The sequence below is a fragment of the Oncorhynchus mykiss genome, chromosome 27, assembly GCF_057628025.1.
Source record: "Oncorhynchus mykiss isolate SJ-2025 chromosome 27, ASM5762802v1, whole genome shotgun sequence".
NCBI classification, from domain to species: domain Eukaryota; kingdom Metazoa; phylum Chordata; class Actinopteri; order Salmoniformes; family Salmonidae; genus Oncorhynchus; species Oncorhynchus mykiss.
The window spans coordinates 15871351-15890178 of record NC_143048.1 but is presented as its reverse complement, the minus strand read 5'-3'; the positions used below and the strand labels follow the sequence as shown (position 1 = coordinate 15890178).

Here is an 18828-nt window from a genome sequence, read left to right as displayed (position 1 = left end):
GGAGCCTCTTAAAGAAGAAGTTACAGGTCTGTGAGAGCCAGAAATCTTGCTTGTTTGTAGGTGACCAAATACTTATTTTCCACCATAATTTGCAAATAAATTCATTAAAAATCCTACAATGCAATTTTCTGGAATTTTTTTTCTAATTTTGTCTGTCATAGTTGAAGTGTACCTATGATGAAAATTACAGACCTCTACAAATACTTTTTTGCCCACTGTATTTAGCAGATGTTATTGCGGGTGTAGCGAAATGCTTGGGTTTCTAGCTCAGACAGTGCAGTAGTATCTTAACAATTCACAACAATACACACAAATCTAAAAGTTAAAGAATTTAAATAAGAAATATAAATATTAGGACGAGCAATGTCAGAGTGGCATTGAATAATATATAGTAGAATACAGAATTTACATATGGAAAGAGTAAAGCAGTATGTAAACATTATTAAAGTGACTAGTGTTCCATTATTAAAGTGACCAGTGATTCCATGTCTATGTACAGTGCCTTGCGAAAGTATTCGGCCCCCTAGAACTTTGCGACCTTTTGCTTCAAACATAAAGATATAAAACTGTATTTTTTTGTGAAGAATCAACAACAAGTGGGACACAATCATGAAGTGGAACGACATTTATTGGATATTTCAAACTTTTTTAACAAATCAAAAACTGAAAAATTGGGCGTGCAAAATTATTCAGCCCCTTTACTTTCAGTGCAGCAAACTCTCTCCAGAAGTTCAGTGAGGATCTCTGAATGATCCAATGTTGACCTAAATGACTAATGATGATAAATACAATCCACCTGTGTGTAATCAAGTCTCCGTATAAATGCACCTGCACTGTGATAGTCTCAGAGGTCCGTTAAAAGCGCAGAGAGCATCATGAAGAACAAAGAACACACCAGGCAGGTCCGAGATACTGTTGTGAAGAAGTTTAAAGCCGGATTTGGATACAAAAAGATTTCCCAAGCTTTAAACATCCCAAGGAGCACTGTGCAAGCGATAATATTGAAATGGAAGGAGTATCAGACCACTGCAAATCTACCAAGACCTGGCCGTCCCTCTAAACTTTCAGCTCATACAAGGAGAAGACTGATCAGAGATGCAGCCAAGAGGCCCATGATCACTCTGGATGAACTGCAGAGATCTACAGCTGAGGTGGGAGAGTCTGTCCATAGGACAACAATCAGTCGTATATTGCACAAATCTGGCCTTTATGGAAGAGTGGCAAGAAGAAAGCCATTTCTTAAAGATATCCATAAAAAGTGTCGTTTTAAAGTTTGCCACAAGCCACCTGGGAGACACACCAAACATGTGGAAGAAGGTGCTCTGGTCAGATGAAACCAAAATGTGACTTTTTGGCAACAATGCAAAACGTTATGTTTGGCGTAAAAGCACAGCTCATCACCCTGAACACACTATCCCCACTGTAAAACATGGTGGTGGCAGCATCATGGTTTGGGCCTGCTTTTCTTCAGCAGGGACAGGGAAGATGGTTAAAATTGATGGGAAGATGGATGGAGCCAAATACAGGACCATTCTGGAAGAAAACCTGATGGAGTCTGCAAAAGACCTGAGACTGGGACGGAGATTTGTCTTCCAACAAGACAATGATCCAAAACATAAAGCAAAATCTACAATGGAATGGTTCAATAATAAACATATCCAGGTGTTAGAATGGCCAAGTCAAAGTCCAGACCTGAATCCAATCGAGAATCTGTGGAAAGAACTGAAAACTGCTGTTCACAAATGCTCTCCATCCAACCTCACTGAGCTCGAGCTGTTTTGCAAGGAGGAATGGGAAAAAATGTCAGTCTCTCGATGTGCAAAACTGATAGAGACATACCCCAAGCGACTTACAGCTGTAATCGCAGCAAAAGATGGCGCTACAAAGTATTAACTTAAGGAGGCTGAATAATTTTGCACGCCCAATTTTTCAGTTTTTGATTTGTTTAAAAAAGTTTGAAATATCCAATAAATGTCGTTCCTGTCATGTACTGTCATGTTGTGTCTTGTCTCTGTCCTTTCCCTTCACCCTGTCTCCCTCTGCTGGTCGTTGTTAGGTTACCTTTTCTCCCCCTCTTTCCCCCAGCTGTGCCTTGTCTCCTCCTAACCACCTCGTCACCCCTTTTCCCACCTGTTCCCTTTTTCCCTCTGATTAGAGGGAAATTATTTAACTTCTAAAAGTGTGAGGGAAAATCCAAGATGTAGAACCGATCAGTGGTCCACGAAGGCTGTCAACAGATGAATGACCGCAGTATTGACGTGTCATATATATGTCCCTATATCTCTCTCTGTTTCTGCTCCTGTCCTTGTCGGATTCTTGTTTGTTGTGTTTCATGCCTGAACCAGACTATCGTCATGTTTGCTGTAACCTTGTCCTGTCCTGTCGGAATCTGCCGGTCTATCTGAGCCTACCTATGTTTGGTTATTAAAGAAGCTCTGTTTAAGTTAATTCGCTTTTGGGTCCTCATTCACTCATCGTAACAGAAGAATCCGACCAAGAATGGACCCAGCGACTTCGGATCCTCTCCACTCAGCCTTCGAGATCCAGGGAGCGATGCTAGGCAGACACGAGCAGGAATTGTCTGCTGCTCGACATGCCGTTGAGACCCTGGCCACCCAAGTCTCCAACCTCACAGAACAGGTTCACCATCTCCGCCTCGATCCACCGGCCACTTCCAGGGCTTTCGAATCTCCGGAGCCCAGAATCAATAACCCGCCGTGTTACTCTGGGGAGCCCACTGAATGCCGCTCGTTCCTCACCCAGTGTGATATTGTGTTTTCTCTCCAGCCCAACACTTACTCCAGGAGCACTGCTCGTGTCGCCTACGTCATATCTCTCCTTATTGGACGGGCTCGTGAGTGGGGCACGGCAATCTGGGAGGCAAGGGCTGAGTGTACTAACCAGTATCAGGACTTTAAGGAGGAGATGATACGGGTTTTTGATCGATCTGTTTTTGGGGAGGAGGCTTCCAGGGCCCTGTCTTCCCTATGTCAAGGCAATCGATCCATAACAGACTACTCTATTGAGTTTCGCACTCTTGCTGCCTCCAGTGGCTGGAACGAGCCGGCTTTGCTCGCTCGTCTTCTGGAGGGTCTCCGCGCAGAGGTAAAGGATGAGATTCTCTCCCGGGAGGTTCCTTCCAGCGTGGATTCCTTGATTGAACTCGCTATTCGCATTGAGCGACGGGTTGATCTTCGTCACCGAGCTCGTGGAAAGGAGCTCGCGTTCTCCGTTGCCCCCCTCTCCGCATCACTACCATCTTCCTCTGCCGGCTCGGGAGCTGAGCCTATGCAGCTGGGAGGTATCCGCATCTCGACTAAGGAGAGGGAACGGAGAATCACCAACCGCCTCTGTCTCTATTGCGGTTCTGCTGGTCATTTTGTCACTTCATGTCCAGTAAAAGCCAGAGCTCATCAGTAAGCGGAGGGCTACTGGTGAGCGCTACTACTCCTGTCTCTCCTTCAAGATCCTGCACTACCTTGTCGGTCCATCTACGCTGGACCGGTTCGTCAGCTTCCTGCAGTGCCTTAATAGACTCTGGGGCGGAGGGCTGTTTTATGGACGAGACCTGGGCTCGGGAACATGACATTCCTCTCAGACAGTTAAGGGAGTCCACGGCCTTGTTCGCCCTGGATGGTAGTCCTCTCCCCAGGATTCAGCGTGAGACGCTACCTTTAACCCTCACTGTTTCTGGTAATCATAGCGAAACCATTTCTTTTTTGATTTTTCGTTCACCTTTTACACCTGTTGTTTTGGGCCATCCCTGGCTAGTTTGTCATAATCCTTCCATTAATTGGTCTAGTAATTCTATCCTCTCCTGGAACGTCTCTTGTCATGTGAAATGTTTAATGTCTGCTATCCCTCCTGTTTCCTCTGTCTCTTCTTCACAGGAGGAGCCTGGTGATTTGACAGGGGTGCCGGAGGAATATCACGATCTGCGCACGGTGTTCAGTCGGTCCAGGGCCACCTCTCTTCCTCCACACCGGTCGTATGATTGTAGTATTGATCTCCTTCCGGGAACCACTCCCCCCCGGGGTAGACTATACTCTCTGTCGGCTCCCGAACGTAAGGCTCTCGAGGATTATTTGTCTGTAGCTCTTGACGCCGGTACCATAGTCCCCTCCTCCTCTCCCGCCGGAGCGGGGTTTTTTTTTGTCAAGAAGAAGGACGGGTCTCTGCGCCCCTGCATAGATTATCGAGGGCTGAATGACATAACAGTTAAGAATCGTTATCCGCTTCCTCTTATGTCCTCAGCCTTCGAGATCCTGCAGGGAGCCAGGTTTTTCACTAAGTTGGACCTTCGTAACGCTTACCATCTCGTGCGCATCAGGGAGGGGGACGAGTGGAAGACGGCGTTTAACACTCCGTTAGGGCACTTTGAATACCGGGTTCTTCCTTTCGGCCTCGCTAACGCTCCAGCTGTCTTTCAGGCATTAGTCAATGATGTCCTGAGAGACATGCTGAACATCTTTGTTTTCGTTTACCTTGACGATATCCTGATTTTTTCACCGTCACTCCAGATTCATGTTCAGCACGTTCGACGTGTCCTCCAGCGCCTTTTAGAGAATTGTCTTTTTGTGAAGGCTGAGAAGTGCACTTTTCATGCCTCCTCCGTCACATTTCTCGGTTCTGTTATTTCCGCTGAAGGCATTAAGATGGATCCCGCTAAGGTCCAGGCTGTCATTGATTGGCCCGTCCCTAAGTCACGCGTCGAGCTGCAGCGCTTTCTCGGCTTCGCGAACTTCTATCGTCGTTTCATCCGTAATTTCGGTCAGGTGGCAGCTCCTCTCACAGCCCTTACTTCTGTCAAGACGTGCTTTAAGTGGTCCGTTTCCGCCCAGGGAGCTTTTGATCTCCTCAAGAATCGTTTTACATCCGCTCCTATCCTTGTTACACCTGACGTCTCTAGACAGTTCGTGGTCGAGGTTGACGCGTCAGAGGTGGGCGTGGGAGCCATTCTTTCTCAGCGCTCCCTCTCTGACGACAAGGTCCACCCTTGCGCGTATTTTTCTCATCGCCTGTCGCCGTCGGAACGTAATTATGATGTGGGAAACCGCGAACTGCTCGCCATCCGGTTAGCCCTAGGCGAATGGCGACAGTGGTTGGAGGGGGCGACCGTTCCTTTTGTCGTTTGGACTGACCATAGGAACCTTGAGTACATCCGTTCTGCCAAACGACTTAATGCGCGTCAGGCGCGTTGGGCGCTGTTTTTCGCTCGTTTCGAGTTCGTGATTTCTTATCGTCCGGGCTCTAAGAACACCAAGCCTGATGCTTTATCTCGTCTCTTCAGTTCTTCAGTAGCCTCCACTGACCCCGAGGGGATTCTCCCTGAGGGGCGTGTTGTCGGGTTGACTGTCTGGGGAATTGAGAGGCAGGTAAAGCAAGCGCTCACTCACACTCCGTCGCCGCGCGCTTGTCCTAGGAACCTTCTTTTCGTTCCCGTTCCTACTCGTCTGGCCGTTCTTCAGTGGGCTCACTCTGCCAAGTTAGCCGGCCACCCTGGCGTTCGGGGTACGCTTGCTTCCATTCGCCAGCGTTTTTGGTGGCCCACCCGGGAGCATGACACGCGTCGTTTCGTGGCTGCTTGTTCGGTCTGCGCGCAGACTAAGTCCGGTAACTCCCCTCCTGCCGGCCGTCTCAGGCCGCTTCCCATTCCCTCTCGACCGTGGTCTCACATCGCCTTAGATTTTGTCACCGGACTGCCTTCGTCAGCGGGGAAGACTGTTATTCTTACGGTTGTCGATAGGTTCTCTAAGGCGGCTCATTTCATTCCCCTTGCTAAGCTTCCTTCTGCTAAAGAGACGGCACAAATCATCATCGAGAATGTTTTCAGAATTCATGGCCTTCCGTCAGACGTCGTTTCGGACAGAGGTCCGCAATTCACGTCTCAATTTTGGAGGGAGTTTTGCCGTTTGATTGGGGCTTCCGTCAGTCTCTCTTCCGGCTTTCACCCCCAGTCTAACGGTCAAGCAGAACGGGCCAATCAGACTATTGGTCGCATCTTACGCAGTCTTTCTTTTCGCAACCCTGCGTCTTGGTCAGAACAGCTCCCCTGGGCAGAATACGCCCACAACTCGCTTCCTTCGTCTGCGACCGGGCTATCTCCTTTTCAGAGTAGCCTCGGGTACCAGCCTCCGCTGTTCTCATCTCAGTTCGCCGAGTCCAGCGTCCCCTCCGCTCAGGCTTTTGTCCAACGTTGCGAGCGCACCTGGAAGAGGGTCAGGTCTGCACTTTGCCGTTATAGGACGCAGACTGTGAGGGCTGCTAATAAGCGTAGAACTAAGAGTCCTAGATATTGTCGCGGTCAGAGAGTTTGGCTCTCCACTCAGAACCTTCCCCTTAAGACGGCTTCTCGCAAGTTGACCCCGCGGTTCATTGGTCCGTTCCGTATTTCTCGGGTCATTAATCCTGTCGCAGTTCGACTTCTTCTTCCGCGATACCTTCGTCGCGTCCACCCGGTCTTCCATGTCTCCTGTATTAAGCCCGTTCTTCGCGCCCCCGCTCGTCTTCCCCCCCCCCCCCCCATCCTTGTCGAGGGCGCACCCATCTACAGGGTCCGCAGGATTTTGGACATGCGTCCTCGGGGCCGTGGTCACCAGTACCTCGTTGATTGGGAGGGGTACGGTCCTGAGGAGAGGAGTTGGGTTCCCTCTCGGGACGTGCTGGACCGTGCGCTGATCGAGGATTTCCTCCGTTGCCGCCAGGTTTCCTCCTCGAGTGCGCCAGGAGGCGCTCGGTGAGTGGGGGGGTACTGTCATGTACTGTCATGTTGTGTCTTGTCTCTGTCCTTTCCCTTCACCCTGTCTCCCTCTGCTGGTCGTTGTTAGGTTACCTTTTCTCCCCCTCTTTCCCCCAGCTGTGCCTTGTCTCCTCCTAACCACCTCGTCACCCCTTTTCCCACCTGTTCCCTTTTTCCCTCTGATTAGGTCCCTATATCTCTCTCTGTTTCTGCTCCTGTCCTTGTCGGATTCTTGTTTGTTGTGTTTCATGCCTGAACCAGACTATCGTCATGTTTGCTGTAACCTTGTCCTGTCCTGTCGGAATCTGCCGGTCTATCTGAGCCTACCTATGTTTGGTTATTAAAGAAGCTCTGTTTAAGTTAATTCGCTTTTGGGTCCTCATTCACTCATCGTAACAGTTCCACTTCATGATTGTGTCCCACTTGTTGTTGATTCTTCACACAAAAAATACAGTTTTATATCTTTATGTTTGAAGCCTGAAATGTGGCAAAAGGTCGCAAAGTTCAAGGGGGCCGAATACTTTCGCAAGGCACTGTATATACGGCAGCAGCCTTTAAGGTGCAGTGTTGAGTAACCGGGTGGTAGCCGACTAGTGATGGCTATTTAAGTCTGATGGCCTTGGGATGGAAGCTGTTATTCAGTCTCTCAGTCCCAGCTTTGATGCACCTGTACTGACCTCACCTTCTGGATGATAGCGGTGTGAACAGGCCGTGGCTCGGGTGGTTGATGTCCTTTGATCCTTTTTGTCTTCCTGTGACATCAGGTGCTGTAGGTATCCTGGAGGCAGTGGTGGAAAAAGTACCTAATTGTCATACTTGAGTAAAAGTATAGATACCTTAATAGAAAGTTACTCAAGTAAAAGTAAAAGTCACCCAGTAAAATACTACTTGAGTAAAAGTCTAAAAGTATTTGGTTCTACATATACTTAAGTATCAAAAGTAAATGTAATTGCTAAAATATACTTAAGTATCAAAAGTAAAAGTATGAATAATTTAAAATCCCTTCTTTTAGCAAAGCAGATGGCACCATTTTCTTGTTTTTAAAATGTATGGATAGCCAGGGGCACACTCCAACACTCACGACATAATTGACAAAAGATGCATTTGTGGTTAGTGAGCCCGCCAGATCAGAGGCAGAAGAGGTGACCATGTGTTGTCTCGATAAGTGCATGAATTGGACCATTTTCCTGTCCTGCTAAGCCTTCAAAATGTAACGAGTACTTTTGGGTGTCAGGTAAATTGTATGGAGTAAAAATTACTTTGTTTTCTTCAGGAATGTAGTGAAATAAAAGTTGTCAAATATAAATAGTAAAGTAAAGTACAGATACCCAAAAAAAACTACTTAAGTAGTACTTTAAAGTATTTTTACTTAAGTAATTTACACCACTGCCTGTAGGGCAGGCAGTGTGCCCCCGGTGACGCGTTGGGCACACCGCACCACCCTCTGGCGAGCCCTGCGGTTGCTGGAGGTGCAGTTGTTTTGATACAGTGAGACAGGGTGCTCTTAATTATGCATCTGTAAAAGTTTGTGAGGGTCTTAGGGAGCAAGCCAAATTTCTTCAGACTCCTGAGGCTGAAGAGGCGCTATTGCACCTTCTTCACCACACTATCTGTGTGGGTGGACCATTTCAGATTGTCAGTGATGTGTACGGCAAGGAACTTCTCCACTGTGGTCCTGTTGATGTGGATAGGGGCGTGCTCTCTCTGCTGTCTCCTGAAGACCACGATCAGCTCCTTTGTTTTGTTAACGTTAAGGTTATTTTCCTGGCAACACTGCCAGGGCCCTCACCTCCTCCCTGTAGACTCTCTCGTCATTGTTGGTAATCAGGCTTTCTACTGTTGTGTTGTCTGCAAACTTGATGATTGAGTTGGAAGCTTGCGTGGCCACACAGTCATGGGTGAACAGGGAGAACAGGAGGGGGCTGAGCACGCACCCTTGTGGGGCCCCTATAGACTGCCAGTATATTGACGCTAACAATAATGATAAATACAGCTGCGAGCAGCAATCAACAGGGTTCACAGGATTCAGAAATGACACAAGATCAGTCTCATAACAAAGCAAGCACTCTATCATGTAGGAACTGTCTTCCTTCATATGCAAATAGTGAAAGCATTACCACGTTTATCTCTCAATACCACAAGTATGACGCAAGTGAAGTCTAGAGCTGTAGGTTGGTTATCTTGGAATGCAGCAGGTAATCATACTTAATATATTGAGTTTATATATAAATATGAGTATTGGAACTCTGCTGGGTTTGTCATACTCATTCTCAACAGTTTCCCGTGTGTATCAAGAATGATCCACCACCCAAAGGACATTCGGCCAACTTGACACAACTGTGGGAAGCATTGGAGTCAACATGGGCCAGCATCCCAGTGGATTGCTTTCGACACCTTGGAGAGTCCATGCACTGACGAATTGAGGCTGTTCTGAGGGCAAAAGGAGGAAGTACAACTCAGTATTAGTAAGGGGTTGTTAATGTTTTGTACTCATTGTATATGCTGATTGTGTGCGCAGGCAGCAGAACTTCCAGTTTCTTATTTTCCAAAATAAAAGATCCACTTTTCAATACATTCATACCACATAATAGGGCAACATTATGTGATTATACTGATCTACTAATCACGATATTTCAAATTGTTCGTATGCATAATTAAAATGAACATTATTTTGCATGAGACAAAGTCCACTTGATCAATAGTTATTGGGAGTTTGTGCATGTGTGTTTTTAAAGTCGGAAGTTTACATACACTTAGGTTGGAGTCATTAAACTCGCTCACAGAGGATCTCTAGAACAGAGAGCAGGCCACAAGTCAAAAGCAGCTGCCTGTTTTTTCCATTGAGGTTGGAACAATTCTGAGCTGAATGTAGCTGAACTCACACAACTGTGGCTTCTCTATGTGTGATTGGGTTATGCACCTAACATATTCAGTTACAGAGATCTGATCGCTGCACCTCCTCTGATTCAGAGTTTGATACACACTTGGTACATGGGCCACATTTGATTTGATATTATTTATAAGAGTTCATAATATATGTTTATGTGCCATAATAGCTATTGAGACTGCACATTTGAAATACCATAGCCCTGTTCATCCATCAGTTGTTTGCTAAAGTCCATGTAGACTAGGCCCTCATAGACCTGCAATGAAAAGAAGACACCATTTTAGTCCTTTCCAGGACAATTACAACAACTACAGTAACCATGCCAGCATAGTACAGCTTGGCTTGGCTCAGCTCAGTAGTGTGAAAAGGGGAGCGTTGTCTTTTTATTGCTGACCTGAACAACTCTGTCCTGAAGACCAGCAGTGAGGAAGAGTTCATCCGTCTCTTCGTCACTGCCGGTCTTGGCCCTGATGGGTTTGGAAAGGTCCTAGGGCTAACAACGGAACAAAACAACTTAAAACACAGGTTGATCATTTGGCACATGAGTAGAGTGAACTCCAGAGTAACATGTTATTCTTCTTAAACTTTCTGAGATGTTGTAGAATTTCAGACTCTTCAGAGTGCCAGACACTATTGCACTGTTAAAGAAGAGAATGTTATAAAATGTTATAAAAAATAGTATGTAATTATTAACACAAAGGGAGTTTGAGATAGAAAAGATAATACCAAAAAAAGTACAAAAATCAAGAAGTATATGATGATTACTATGTCGTTAATCTATAAAATATAGAAGAAAAATTTAAAACAGTATTCTCTCAAGGACTTTCACAGGATACACTGTCATGAACTAGGCTCATGAGACATTTATAAGTGACATTCTTCAAGAATGAATGGGTATCATTAATTCAAATGAACAAAAATACCTAATAAATATCACAGAGTGGGCCTTTAAGTAGAGAGACTGTAGTGAAGACACTTACCACCAGGCAAGGAATGTTGGTATCATATTTGAGAGTGAAGTTCTGCTTTGTCAAAGCAGTGTTAGTTGCTAACTGATTTCATAGACAGTACTAACGATACAGTAATAACCTGGGTTGGGGTCAATCCAGTTCTCAATTCAGAAAGTGAATTGAAATTCAAATCATGACTAGAAAATCCTTCTTTAAAACAACAGGCAATTATTAATACATTTCACTTCCAGAAGTCACTGAATTGAAAACTGAACCCAAACATTGCCGTTTTCACAGTCCTTACTGACCCAGAACCTGCTGAAAGTCCTGTCTGGGCTTGTGGCTGCAGGATTATGAAATCTGAGAGGTAAGGCAGTGTGGCTTTGTAAAGGCAGTAGAACACCACACTGGCCAGACGCAATGCTGTCACTCCCTCCTGTGACTTCTCAAGGAAGCGAGTTATCCTAAAATACACAGAGATACCTAGGCTTTTAGGCTTTTCTGTTGGTGGCAAATGACCCATACAGTCATCAAATGTGAGTACTGTTATCAACAATATATTGGTATCAAGATGGATAGATTTTTCCTGTTGCCTACCAGTGGGTCTCAGAGCATACCCCCACTATACCCCTTGAGCTGCTCTTCTCTCCCTCCTCTTGCTCATAGTATATGGCCAGCTCTCCATGCTAAGTCAAAGAGAGAGATACTAACATGTAAACAAGGCCAAAAAAAAACTACCCCACTATGAATTTGGTTACAGTTTCTCAGAGGTGAGGTATATGTTGTTATTCACCAGAAGGAGCACATATGATATCTTACCTTGGAGCTGAAGAAGCGGACAACCTGAGTAATATCAAAGTTCTGGTCTGCACAAAACATATCCCGTGCAATCTGTGAGTTATCAGCCCCTGCTCATAGCCGGCCCTCGAGGGTGGCGCTGACGTCATTCGCTACATTCTCCATAGGGAAGTTATTAGCAGTTGCCCAGCACTCATAGTGCTTATACCTGGAATGGGAGACACGTGTCAATACTGTTACTACATGTTACTGTACTTAATAGTCTGCATTTGTGACCAGATAGACCTCACTGCACAACTGCTGCCTGGAGAGAAATGAATATTCCAAAGTTAAAGGAATTCAATAATGTATTTATGTATAAGGGACTGAGTATAAGACATGTAGTACAGCAAAACTGTAAGGGCAGTCGACAGTCATTAACTTGACTGATAACTCATTTGTTCACGTCTCCCACCAGGAATCCAGGATTTTATTTTCTCCTATCCTAGACAACAATGCATGTGGTACCCCAGTCTGCTGTCCATACAAACATGACATAATTCTAGAAAAATGACAAATATTGAAGTAAAGGGATGTGGGTTTGTCAGTTGTGGGACACCTTTACTCTTCTTAAAATAATATTCCCCCAAAATATGTTGATACTTGAATATATTTCAACAGGCCTTTAGCATAGTGACCAGTTAGTTATCGCTCTCTCGCTCACACCTCAACCTGCCCTAGTCATGAAGGTGAATAGGGAGAGACTTACGTAACACTCCGAGACTGACTGAACGCTGTCATTGAACATACCCTTTTCTTCCTGAGAAAACTAAACTACATCTTTGCATTATTCTGGTAGTTTGCCTACCTTGTGCGGCGGTAAGTCTGATTTGGTATTATTTAAGTGCAGTTTGTTTGTGTGCATTGACCTGCTTGTGTTGTGAAATTAACCAACCACGTATGCGAACTCTGCACCAAAACCTCGCCTGCTCACATAAACAACTTACCTTCATCTGAATTTATAGAACAGTGCTGTGGCCAGCTACCAATAAAATGCATAGAATTTTCTTGGCCCTAGTCTTATTCGCTTGTAAACGACATCAAATACATTGGTTTATGCGATACAGTACAATAAACAGCTAAATTGTGAACCCATACAATTTCACGTCGAAATGTGACTGCGACACTGTAGCCTAATTCTTAAAGGGCCAGTCTCCGAATGATGACCCCCTGCCGACGAGTTCCCATAAATTACATGCATTCAGGAAACAGTAAAGTTAGAAAATGTAGTTCATACGTCCATGTTACTTGTATATTTGTTTAATTAAAAATGCTAAATGACAATCATACATTATGTACTAGGTTAGCTAATGATGAAATGAAAACTCAGAATGATACAACTGATGTTCATAGTGGATTCAATAAGCAAACAGAACAGAAAGCTCTCAATCCCATTACGTTTTTCACTCAATTGTGAAGTTCCATCATCATTTACCAATGCAAAGATCCTTTATTACAATATGTATATCATTGTAATACATATTCCACTGACAACTTTAGAAAAACAAAGTGCTGAGCCATTTCTGGAAGTGGGGACATCTGATACTAGATGTATCAAATGTAAATATATTTTGAGACTTACACTAAGAGTTACTAAATATACTTGATACAATGAAGCGCAATTGTGTCAAAGGTAAAAAAGCTAAACAATTGTATGTACATGACAGCTGAATAGCTGCGGGAAAAATCTTTACTTATAAGAGCTAAGATGGTTTTCCGTATGTAAAATGTGACCATTTAATGACCTATCTGCAAACTCCTTCAGACTGATTTTATAGTGAAGTGAGAATTTTCTTCTGGTTTGAGGTCAAAAGTTCTGTCACAAGGTAATTCTACCATTCCTCCACTGAGATATTCAAATTCTATGATCTAACATCCTTCTTCTCCCCTGACTACCCATCACTGAGCGTCTGCCGTTGCTGTTCCAACAATGCCATTCTGTCGCATCTGGTTCCTCAGAATCTGGTTCTTGGATTTCCAGTCTTCTACCTGTGCAAAATTGGAGGGAAAAAGCAGCTCAATCAAAGCCTATTATTACAGCTGATGCATGGATTTGTGAAAAACTATCCTATGGTTTGGTATTTTGTTTGCAAGTTACGTTTTCAGCATGTTTGAGGGGTACAGTTTGAGCACAGCGAGGTGCAGACCCCCTAACCTTGATCACTTTATAAGTAGTTAATACGTTGTTGTTTGGATGCACAGTGATTCGTAGATCAGTGATGTTGCGCAGTCTGACTACAATGCTGTCAAATCTCCAACACACATTTTTTTCTGTGGTTGTGTGAGATTGCATACAATTAGTGTTGCAGTAAGTAGGTGAACAGGATTGATGATAGAACAACAGTCTCTCACTCACTAATCCTACAGCCTAATCAGCAAAATCCAAACCTGAACCTAATTTGAACCGATTACAAAGCGTGAATGAATCATAGTAGGCTGCATTTACACAGGCAGCCCAATTCTGATCCCACTTATTGGTCTTTAGACCAATCCGATCAGCTCAGAATTGGGCTGCCTGCGTAAAAACACAGCCATAGGGTCTTACCTCCTGCCTCAGTAGTTGGTTGTCCATTCTGAGCCTTTCCAGGGTGCTTAGGTCATCCCCTAGTCTAAGGTTGTTCTGCCGAAGCTCCTGGATATAGTCACAGGCTTTGGAGAGGATCCCACCTTTACTCTGGACCAAAACAGAAGGACCGTGTCACCCTCTCCCATTTAGGGCCAGGATGTTTTTCCTGAGAATGTGTTCTGACATGGAAAAACTCTAGGTCCTCATTTTTATAGCTAAATTCTTTCTAGTCAGTTGACATGTTCAGGAAAAACTCCTGGCCATACCCATGAGACTAGAGTGTGACCCATTTTATGGTGATACTGACCTCATTACTGATACTGACCTGCCCTGACTTGGTAGGGTCAATGTTGCAGTCTGGGATGGTCTTTGAGAGCGTGACAATCCAGTTGTTGATCTTGTCCCTGCGTCTACGTTCAACTTGGAGACAAATTACACAATAACACATTTGAGTAGGCAAGCAGGGCAACATATGATTCTGAGCTCAACGTGACATGCAAACCCAACTAGCATTTAATAAACATTTCATATGAAGTAATTTATGATGGCTATCTAGGTCTCACCCTCGTTGTGCTGGGCTCGCCTTTTGTCATCTCTAGAAGTGCGTGGGACCTCTGATTTTCTGCAAGACACAATCAGTATAGACATGAATAAACAGATATTACCATGGAAACCATTGTCATACACAGTATACATACCTATGTGCAGCCAAAACAGTAACAAGGCTAAGTAATTAAGACCCAACACAAAAAGAAACATGAATGTGCACGGGACAGTGTGACTAACTAGTATGGTAACTGTGATGATTCTCCTGGCTTCTCCAGTCCAGTACCTACTGTACTGATCAAAATGGCAGCTTACGTGTTGTAAGGTTGTGTGCGAGGTGCAATGGACCTCTGGTTGGCTCCCGTCAGCACTTCCTGGGGGGACATCATCACATACAACTGCCCTGAAACAAAGAACAAAGAAGTCCCTTGCTTCCTTCAATCCAAATTGTCCATATAAATGTATCAATATCAAATGTCAATCAAAATGGAAAGCCAATTGGAAATAAATGCATAACCTGATGGAGCATAGAAATGGGATCTATTCATTCTATGTGATTGAGTCTCCTTAATCTCCTCACCAGTGGGAGTGCTCTGACTTAGATGTGTATCAGATGCCTGCACCACGCTGGTTACCATGGTGCCTGGTGAAGTATCAGCGATGGTGGCAGGGTAGTAGGTGTAATGCGTCTCAGTGCCGTCCCCTTCCAACCCCTCGGACTGAGAGAACACAGCCTACAGTAAGAGGACACCTTTGTCAGTGTTGAATAACAATCAGAACTGTATACAGTAAGGAGTAGAAGTAGAGGAATAGAGTAGATCATCTGTATTATCCCAGATGAAAAACAATGCTGTTTGATTTACAGAATCTGATTGAATACTACTAGCCTGGTGGACAAAACTGGTTAAAATGTATGTAATTACAACCAGAAACAGGTTGAAATTACTAATTTTGGCATAATTTCAAACCAGTGTTTCCCGCTGGGAGAGCCCCAAGTCCTGCTCGTATAAATTCTCACCTGGGTCATAGGCTGTGTGGCTGCAGGGAATCCAGTGAGCACACTGACCGCTGTGGCTCCATCACTTTGAGCCTCCAACTGTCCATCAGACACTTGGATGACTCTGTATGTCACCTTCAGAAAAAGAAAACACACAGGTTTGCTGGGCGAAACATCAAATCGGTCATTAGTAATGACAGAAGACTGAGCCTCAGAAAACTGTGGATGGGCATTGGCTGGGCTCAGAGCTCTAGCTCAGAGACTTCAGCTAGATCTAGTGAGCCCTGTTGAGTATGCTCTCCCTAACTGTACCTGCCCAGCGGGAGGGTAGTACAGCTCCCCTACCTGCCCCCCAGCTCCCTCCGTCTTGAATAGATACTTTATGGGATGCTCTGAGGAGAAGGTGGCAGCAGACTGAATGGTGGCGATGGCAGCTGATGGGTCATCAGCTGTAGCCACTGCACCTGAAAGAGCAAACAACTCTATAATATAAGCAAGAAAATACCATGGGTGTCTTCTGATGTTTTGAGGGGCATTATTTCCTTTCCACATGACGTTCGTTACCTTCTTCAATGACATGTGCACTTTCATCCGGGTCTGGACTTTTCTGTTGACTACATAACAAAATGAGAAGAACAATGATAACACAGTAACACACCGCTCTTTCAACTTGTACTAGAATATTATCTTTATGTACATATTATTTATCCCTTTACACTTGTGTGTATTAGGTAGTAGTTGTGGAATTGTTTGGTTAGATTACTCGTTGGTTACTACTGCATTGTCGGAACTAGGAGCACAAGCATTTCGCTACACTTGCATTAACATCTGCTAACCATGTGTATGTGACAAATAAAATTGATTTGATCATCCAGCCCAACACTCAAATGTATTACAACAAATCATGTGGAAGTAGCTTTGGTTAAAAATTGATAATGGTTAAATAAATGTATTTTTAGCTCACCCCTTCATTTTCACAGTGTCAACTGGAAAGAGAATCTCCTTCATTCACCCGGGAGATAAACAGGCTTGAGGAAAATGGACAAGTTGGTTATTTTTTTGGGAAAACAAACTAGGCTACAGAAACCCAATCACAACCCTAAAACCTCTGATATCCAAACATTGATACAGGCTCTGCGTGTACTCAACTAGAATCTAGAAAGCCTTCAAGGAAATATACTGTGTGTTTAATTGAAGTGATAACAGTACTCTTTGCCCCTTCAGTAGTTAGTCAACGTTACACACTACAATGTAGCCGTGAGCGTAGAACCTCATTCAACAAATAACTAGCGAACATTACCCAGTAACTTTAGCAGATGTATTATATTGCTGAAGACGTCATGCAAACAGCTGCAACGAAATATAAACATTCTAAATACCGAATCCAGCTTTCTAAAGTAGTAAGTTAACTAACCAACACACATACCGATGTTTACTTGTATAAATGACGAATATGTAGCTAGCATTAGCATAAAGCTGCATTATTCCAGCGGTTCCTTCAAGCTGCGACGGGTCACAAAGCATCTTTGCTATAGCTAATGTTATGATTTAACGTAAACTAGCTATTTAGCCAGTAATAAAGCCAAGCAAATGTCCAATATTCGGTATTTGTACAACACTGCTTAAAACATCGAAGAAAATAGCTACATACAAGAACGGAAAATTGTAGCTACTTACCGTGCAATTGGCCCCTCCCCAGTTGTTTGTCAACATTACTGGCTGTCTGCGCCAATGACTGAATGGTCTGCGCATGTACCAACTTTTCGGTGCGCTTAATTTACACCGTCTGGCGCGCTCAATAGCAGATTTGGCCTGTTTATCATTCCACTGCTCAGCGAAATTGCGCCGGGTAAGAAATCAAACGGATCTAGATTTGTGGCCATCTTTACCGGGCTTCATCAACTGTGCAGATCTAGGATCAGCATTTTAACCACACCACTGGTATAAATCAAGAGATACAATATTTAACCGATCCTGAAAAGGGGACCGTGGGCAAGTATTGTTCACTGTTTCACTACTTTGTAGGTCTATCAGGCAGACAATTATGTGAAAGTTAATCTAAATTCCCAAATGAATGATGCTTGCATGCACCGTAACTCTGCCTTCTTTCGTTGTAGTCTCTATTTTCCTGCTCAATACCCAACGAATTGCTATAGTGAGGAAAAAGTGACTGGCTGGAGAGCGCCCGAGGTTCCAACCCATTTACAGAGTTATGGAAGATGGAACGCCGTTTGGGTCTTTACGTGTCAAACAATATACACGTCAAATAACACTATTCTATAATAGAATGTCGTGTGTGATGAATTTGCACGTGCAAGCCAAGCGCCACCACTACTATCAGCACTGTCAAAGCTGTACAACAAAAGTCTGCAAACAAGCACACACTGGCCACGAACGATGTGTTTACAGTACCGCATTGGTAATAAAGGCATTACTTGTTCGACCGCAACTTCTGGGGTACCTAGCTTTAGCTTGGTGCCTAGCTAGCACCAGCCTGAAAACAATGACCAGTAGAAACTGCTCCTTATTGTGGCTAGCTTCACGTAGATGGTTTTAGGGTTATTTTAGATGTTGACACCTAGCTATATAGTCATTATTCTTAACAATTATTTAGGAATCCAAGGTAGCCACTTGTTATTCGCCTATTGAAACTGAGCATCAGTTCATGAAAATAAATAGCTAGCCAGCTACTTAACCCTGTAGCACAAAGCTAACGCTACAAGCAGCCAGTTAGTTTCAACCTTGCTAGTGAGGCTCGACCGGACCGGGTTATGTGTTGTGAAGCTAGAAACAATAGGCACAACAGTGGAATTTGCGGTTGCCATATTTAGACTAAACGTTAAACAAGGTTGGAATACAGTGAAATAAGTATGCCCCCCATGCAATTCAAAAGTCTAACACATCCAGTGTGATTTCAACAGATTTTTGTCAAATTAACAAATTATTGTCTTTTGTTGATTTTATATAACAACATTCCAACCTCGTTTAGCATGATATATTCAATTACGGCATAATTCTACATTTTGAATGCATTTGCATTACTGTCAATGTCATACTCTTATTGTGGCTAATCCTTATTGTGGCTAGCTTCACGTAGATGGGTTTTAGGGTTATTTTAGATGATGACACCTAGCTATATAGTTAGCTACCTAACTATAGCTACTGAAACAGATTATGACGTTTTGCTATGTTTTTTGGGAAGAACATTGTTTGCATCCATCAGCTAGCTAGCTTTTTTTTAATGACCAGCACTGTAGGTGCGCTAGACAACTGTACCAGCATCATTGCATACCTATCGACGAATCG

At 44.1% G+C, this 18828-nt stretch overlaps 2 protein-coding genes across 10 annotated transcripts; both read right to left on the bottom strand.

The window, feature by feature from the left end:
- Window positions 1-8814: 8814 nt before the first annotated feature.
- Window positions 8815-12549, bottom strand: LOC149971243 (uncharacterized). Of its 2 annotated transcripts, XM_090224672.1 has the most exons (5): window positions 12361-12549; window positions 11396-11582; window positions 11174-11262; window positions 10885-11040; window positions 8815-9882 (listed from the first exon to the last, which is right to left on the bottom strand). In XM_090224672.1, exons 2-5 carry the CDS (start codon window positions 11453-11455, stop codon window positions 9867-9869), a joined length of 321 nt encoding a protein of 106 aa, XP_090080798.1. In that variant the 5' UTR covers window positions 11456-11582; window positions 12361-12549; the 3' UTR covers window positions 8815-9866. The 2 variants fall into 2 exon arrangements, with proteins under 2 accessions (XP_090080798.1, XP_090080797.1); XM_090224671.1 differs by having other exon boundaries at window positions 8815-11040.
- A 108-nt stretch (window positions 12550-12657) lies between these two features.
- Window positions 12658-18228, bottom strand: LOC110507171 (upstream stimulatory factor 1). Of its 8 annotated transcripts, none has more exons than XM_021587066.3 (11): window positions 17200-18228; window positions 16487-16550; window positions 16087-16136; window positions 15868-15986; window positions 15544-15657; window positions 15106-15259; window positions 14841-14928; window positions 14543-14601; window positions 14305-14399; window positions 13959-14087; window positions 12658-13402 (listed from the first exon to the last, which is right to left on the bottom strand). In XM_021587066.3, exons 2-11 carry the CDS (start codon window positions 16528-16530, stop codon window positions 13313-13315), a joined length of 942 nt encoding a protein of 313 aa, XP_021442741.1. In that variant the 5' UTR covers window positions 16531-16550; window positions 17200-18228; the 3' UTR covers window positions 12658-13312. The 8 variants fall into 8 exon arrangements, with proteins under 8 accessions (XP_021442741.1, XP_021442740.1, XP_021442737.1 ...); XM_021587065.3 differs by having other exon boundaries at window positions 14287-14399; window positions 17200-17820; XM_021587062.3 differs by having other exon boundaries at window positions 14287-14399; window positions 15835-15986; window positions 17200-17743.
- Window positions 18229-18828: the final 600 nt, after the last annotated feature.

What these genes read in the sequence shown, in the direction of transcription:
- LOC149971243 (XM_090224671.1), bottom strand. Translation starts at nt 11,455, where the DNA reads ATGTTTTGTGCAGACCAGAACTTTGATATTACTCAGGTTGTCCGCTTC. An exon ending in TCCGCTTCTTCAGCTCCAAG is followed by an intron (nt 11,263 to 11,395) that starts GTAAGATATCAT and finishes TCTTTGACTTAG; the next exon opens with CATGGAGAGCTGGCCATATA. An exon ending in GTATGCTCTGAGACCCACTG is followed by an intron (nt 11,041 to 11,173) that starts GTAGGCAACAGG and finishes TGTGTATTTTAG; the next exon opens with GATAACTCGCTTCCTTGAGA.
- LOC110507171 (XM_021587062.3), bottom strand. Translation starts at nt 16,530, where the DNA reads ATGAAGGAGATTCTCTTTCCAGTTGACACTGTGAAAATGAAGGG. An exon ending in CCACACAGCCTATGACCCAG is followed by an intron (nt 15,260 to 15,543) that starts GTGAGAATTTAT and finishes CTCTTACTGTAG; the next exon opens with GCTGTGTTCTCTCAGTCCGA. An exon ending in CGCACACAACCTTACAACAC is followed by an intron (nt 14,602 to 14,840) that starts GTAAGCTGCCAT and finishes TGTGTCTTGCAG; the next exon opens with AAAATCAGAGGTCCCACGCA.